At 31.9% G+C, this 6,101-nt stretch overlaps 1 protein-coding gene across 1 annotated transcript; it reads left to right on the forward strand.

Annotated features, from left to right (window-relative positions):
- The first annotated feature begins 2,097 nt into the window (after positions 1-2,097).
- On the forward strand, positions 2,098-3,997 carry LOC132750207 (uncharacterized). The gene has a single exon (XM_060740150.1). It carries the CDS (start codon positions 2,249-2,251, stop codon positions 3,368-3,370), a length of 1,122 nt encoding a protein of 373 aa, XP_060596133.1. The 5' UTR covers positions 2,098-2,248; the 3' UTR covers positions 3,371-3,997.
- Positions 3,998-6,101: the final 2,104 nt, after the last annotated feature.

A 6,101-nucleotide genomic window follows, 5' to 3' on the forward strand; every position in this document is an offset into this window, starting at 1 on the left:
TGATGGCAATGTGTCTGTTGTTGATAGTTACATGTACAAAGAACATCTTCTGCTTAACCACTTGTTAGATTTTGGTTAATCTTCACATAGCTTAGATATTTAGCATGCAGCATCACCTTGTGGTCCTCTAAAAAAGTTATAATCATGCCCCTCTGAGCAAATTTAGCGCTGGCTCAGGGGTCACTTATACATAGACTTATTTTGGCAAAATACATTTAAATGTTCAGGGCCCAACCCACAACCTTACGTTCAGTAAGTTTACATACATTGTGTATTAAACATGTCCTATAATTCCCTTTCCTGAAAGTACAATACTACATATATGATATTTGGCCTGTAGCATCATCACTTTGTGGTCCTCTGAAAATTTCTTTTATAGGAAAATACATTTAAGTTATGTGAAAAACTACAACAGAGCATTTTCTAGTAGACTTTTACAAATATTTTATAACTCATACAGTTGGAAACAAAAATGACACACCCCAATGTTTATCTTTTTTCTGTGTTTGGGAAAAAATTGGGGACTTTTAATTAGGGTTTAATGATAAAGGGCCCCCCTTTATGTTTTGTTGTTTTAAGGCCCCTGCAAGAAAATAAATTTTTTATATTGGGATTTTGATATGTATATTTAAAAGAAAATCAAAAAAAATTAAAGGGTTACTGGGTCTATTTTCTATATCTTTGTATTACATTATGTTTGATATCAAGTCCCAAAAGTATTTGCATTATGTTGAGTAAACATTTTTGAATTTCCACCCCTTTTTTAAAATTTTTTTAAAAAATTTTTGTTTATTTTATTCATTTGGGAAAAAAACCCTTTTAAAAGGCTAAAAGTTTGTTTTTTGCACATGTTTTTTGTTTGAAATTTTAAGTTTTAAAAAAAATCCCTTTATTGGCTTTCCCGGGACAGTCAAGTAAAATTTTAGCTTTAGGGAAACGTATGATTGGGAAATTTAAATCTAGAGACATTTTTCCCTGGTGTTATGTTGCAAATAACGGGTTTATCCTAAACTACATGAATTAGATAGCTTTCTTGTTAATAAAAAGGGAAGTAACTCAAAAAAGTCATGTAGCCATAAATTTGCAGTGTCATCAAATTAAACTAGGACAAACTGTAGTAAACAAGCAAAGTGTAGTATAATTTTGGGTTAGAATAGTCATTTACGACTAGCCATAAATTTGCAATGAGTGTCATCAAATACATGTAGCACTGGTTTCAAACTAGGACTGTGTAATTTGAGGTTAGAACAGAATTGACAGGGTTCACTCCCTTTAAAATTGCAAATGGCAATTGATCAAAGATAAGTTTTGAAAGAATTATTTCCCTTGAAAATAGTATTTGGGGAAAAAACATTTTGACAACCTTTATCTTTTGAAATTAATAATCATTATTTTATCTCTTTATTTTGTATATACATCACAACATTTTAAAATTTAGTAAAATAATATGGCATAAATGATATGTCTAAATATAACTGTCTTCAATTTTAATACTTACAGCTTATAACTCATGAAATAGCTCTGATCACATTTCGCTGAAACAAGTTCTAAAACAAGCTTAAACAGTATTGTGATGTATCTTCTGAAACTAAAAGCTATTACCTAGCCTTTTTCACCATTAATTAAAGAGCCTGTCCAAATGTCAACGACAGTCCTATACTGTTTGTACTATATCGACATGGACATCCCTTAAACAGATAAAAGCTTAATTTACAAAAAATAGCAGTTTACAATCCATGCAAGCTTGTCACTTTATATAAAATATGATAAACAAGAAAAAGATAAACCTAAATTTTAATTAAGAAGCATGTATTTATTTCAAATGGGGGAAAATAATGTAATATACAAAACAGTATTTATCTATTTAATCCCAGATCGACAACAATGACTGTGTGATTTTGACTTTAATAATATTTTTTATACTAGATTAAAAATAATTCGCAAGTATCCATAAATAGATTTACCTATGTCCTAGATTTTCTTTATAAATAGATATTGTAATTTCCAAAGTCTATTTTTAGAAATTGCATTATTAAATGCGTGTCAGAAGGTTCTGGAACATATTTCTGCTGTTTCATATCAATTTACGTATAAATTCAGTTAAACTCTGGAACATTCTAGATAGGAGCTTCAACTACTATATAAACTGGACAAAATCTAGATCACTTCAAAATTAAAACGAAGAGAAATAAGTTAAAGTGGTTTAAATAATAGAATTAAGTTAACATTGCCTTAAACATTGTCAGCTATGGGACGATTTATGCAGCGAGCAGTTATATTGCCTCCTTCAAGCCGGGGATCTAACCACCCTCGGGCGCAATTAGAGGGACTTCTTGCTGGTCTACTTGGTGGTCTATCCGCAAGTGACCTCTTATATGGTAAACAGAAATGTTGTCAGTCATTGCCGATGTTTGAGCCTAGGTTACATTTCACAGCATATAAACAGCCATGGCTCTACGTACTTGATATGGACGGCTTTAGACCAGGTGAAATCAAGTTGAAAGTGGATGGCAATGTCGTTCATGTCCATGCTAGGCATGAAGACGTAGATGGAGAGGATATAGACATCATAGAACGGAAACGGGTTGTGAAAATACCCGAATGTGTAGACGTTCAGAAAATGTCATGCTTTATCGATCGTAGAGGAAAGATGGTTTTCAAGGCACCCTTCCTGTGTGACGAAACAAAGAGCAAGAAAGAGAATAGTTCAGTGGAACAGGAAGGAGACGAAATGCAGGCCGAGTCAAAGGTTGTGGAAAACGTCCAGTCCGAGACAAACGACGAAAATAACTCGTGTGATGTAAACAGTGACTTGATGAATCATTTTGAACAAGCAGATAAAGAAACAATCGTAGATTCTCTGGAAAAGGAAGCAATTCCTAGTAACCAGGGCAACTCTGAGGACGACAGCCAACAATCAAAAGTCGAAGGTGACTTATTTTCTACTACAGATGTAACCAAATTAGAACATGATACAGTCAACGAAGATACAAGTAGGTGTGACAGTCCCGTGCAATTAGAGAAGGAACGAGATATAAGTGCTGATTCTCTCCAAGATAAAGAAGAACCTTCAATCGGTACAATGGACGTTGTTGAAAAGGATGGACAGAAATATCTAAGTGTAAAATTAGATATAGGGAGTTTTCTCGTTGATAGCATACGTGTACGATGTGAGGATAAGGTTCTTTCTGTAGATGCGAAACGAGAGTTGGACGAAGCTGGTAAAACAGAACTGCAGGAATTTCATCGGCAGTATCAGCTCCCAGAAAACGCATGTGATGAGCAGGCAAGAGCGTTCGTTAGCGACAGCGGGTACTTTGCCATCAATATTCCGATTAGAGATGAGAATACCGTCGGAAAATCGCATTAATTGACGTGAACTGCTTTTACAGAAATATTGATTAGTACTGTGACGATATCTGACTTAAGTTTCATACAATAGAAATAGCTATGAACTTTATTATAAATGATATACCTTAATGTTGCAAAAGGGAATTTTCATTTATTTTAATTACATGTACTTTTATACTTGTTTCCATTCTTAAATTTTGTGACTAACAGATCAGTGATGCATTACATAAACGTTTTATAAAACAATTGGTTTTCATTGGCATGTTATTTACAACCATTAACATTAACAGAAATAACTTTAATACAAATGGTATTGCTTATGAAATGGTATTGGTTATGTAATTGTCATTTATTTTACCTACTTTCATTTAATTTTTCATTCAAATTTGTAATGACTCAGTGCAGTATTCATTTTTGTATAATAGATAAAGATTAATTTGTTTGAAATTTCAACTTGCATGTGTAATGAAAGTGCAATCATTCGTGAAAATGCGCTTCTAAGTTTTAGTTACTTGATTTAAAATTTCTAGGTAATTCTTAACATGCTATTGTGATATGTTTATTCTATGTCTTACGAAAAATATATGAATTTATATGAATCGGATGGTTGAGAAATAAATACGAAAAATAAATACCAATATTTTTTTATTTTTGTTGTTGTTGTTGCTTTTTTTTTAATATACACATTGTGAATGTCTGTGTGAAATTAATTAGCTGCTAATAGTCACCCTGAGTGTGTCAGCTAGACTTGCACCTTTGTATGTGTCCAATGATTTTGTAAATAATTCAGTAACAAACTGGGACATCTATATGTTGAATGAACCCTTGCTTTAAAGCTGCACAAAAATATTTCGATAAAATCAAACCTGAGAAAAGTTTCCTAAGATTTTAGGAAAAGTATAAAGGTTCAAAATTTTAGTAATAATTTACATGATATATGTACGATTAATGACCGATTTTTCAGTATTTATAATTATATTTCTACTGCGTTACTAACGCAGTAACGGCTATTTTGCATATTTTGACCTCTTTATGGTAATTTACGTGGCTTGTAAGTGTCATTATTAATGTGTCAATTGCATTATTTTGGTAACTTTTTCCCATCCTACCCAAACTGGCATGGGTCGGGGGGAGGGAACATCAAACTGGCTAATGAACTTTTTATGACTTTATTAACAATCGCCCAGAACTTATCGCTTGAATTCTTTCAAACTATATTGCAGAATGGTTTATCAATAACAACGGACATACGAGTATCTTAGAGGTCCAAAAGCCTAAAAACAAAAAGAATTGAATTTCATACAAAGATCAACTTGGGCTCTTAAAACAAATAAATATGCAAAAAAATATTTAAGAAATATACTCAGAATAGAATGATGCTACTAATTTGAGTAAAAATAGTTGAAACGCTTTTCGATCAATTTTTGATCAGTTATCACAAGTGGAATAATCATTCTGGAAAAAACATGAAAACGGTCTGAAATTTTGCACAAAAATTATTGCTCTAAACCTACATCAAATAGTACATTATATAATCTCGAAAAATTATTTGCAGACCCGTCATGTCCCTTTAATTAGTATTCCCCGGTCAATTCTAGAATAAATTTAAGTCTAACTCAACTTGAATGTTTTTTTTATATTTCTTTTTTTGCGACGAACGCGCCCTCAGGCGCGTTCAGAGCTATGTCATCTACACATGGGATTTCGTTGGCTACAATCGAGCAAGTGTCCTCAACCGAATAACAGCCCAAGAAGTAGTACATGAAATTTGATCCTATGAAACTCCCATACTTTGTCGGGATATCTTAAAAACTTCCATATTTAGCCTTTTCAATTTCAAATTAAGTTATCCAAGTTAAAATATGAACGTATTTGATTAATAAAAACGCTGTAGCCCGTAGTATTATTGCGCAATATGCAAATAACTGCTGAAACGATTTACCGCTGTCGAAAAAGTAGGACAGCAAATTATGCTTTAATTAAGGAGTGAGCTCAATAATTCCTAGCAATTATAAGTAGGAAATAAATATTTCTTCATTAAACAATACATTTTTATTAACAGATCAAAAGTTTTTGGTGACTCAGCAATTCTAGAATATCCTGCACATTAATTACATAATTTTCTAGGTCACGATATCAGTTAACCTTCTATCAGCTAATGTGATTTGTGATAGATTATAATAGATAACACTATTCTAAAAATAGATTTTACCCAATCACCACTACATCACACGTGCTGACTTTCGGACAAGCGATTAGGTAGTACACATTATACATGTAATAAATCAGAGGATACTTACTTTGTTTACATGCAATAGTTTAAGAAGTTTTATACAATTTTAAGAAGCAAACAAGTTGAAAATGGAATTTAGTGTGAAATTGAAAGGGACAACTAAACACTGTAGTGCTTAAGTGACATTTAAATTAAAATTAAAACGATGTGCTCTGGCCTCTACATCTTTACCTTGTAAATGAAAAAAAAATCTAAAAAAAAACATTAATTGCTGATGGTTTTAACCAAAAATATTTTTAATGAGACATATCCAGGAGAAATAAAAATCAAAATACTAATGACTTATGTTTCATTGTCTATATGCCAACTTTGATATAACAAGAAGCAATTCTAAATAACATTCTCACATGCATGTATTATGTATTATGCTTGAAGTTTATTTGCATGGTTTTATTTTAGAACTATTTCGTTGACAGTTTTTTTCCTTTTACAAATAAATCGATAAGGACACTGATTT

Source organism: Ruditapes philippinarum, unplaced genomic scaffold (assembly GCF_026571515.1).
Source record: "Ruditapes philippinarum isolate M1 unplaced genomic scaffold, ASM2657151v2 ctg5296_1_1_1_1, whole genome shotgun sequence".
Lineage (NCBI taxonomy): Eukaryota > Metazoa > Mollusca > Bivalvia > Venerida > Veneridae > Ruditapes > Ruditapes philippinarum.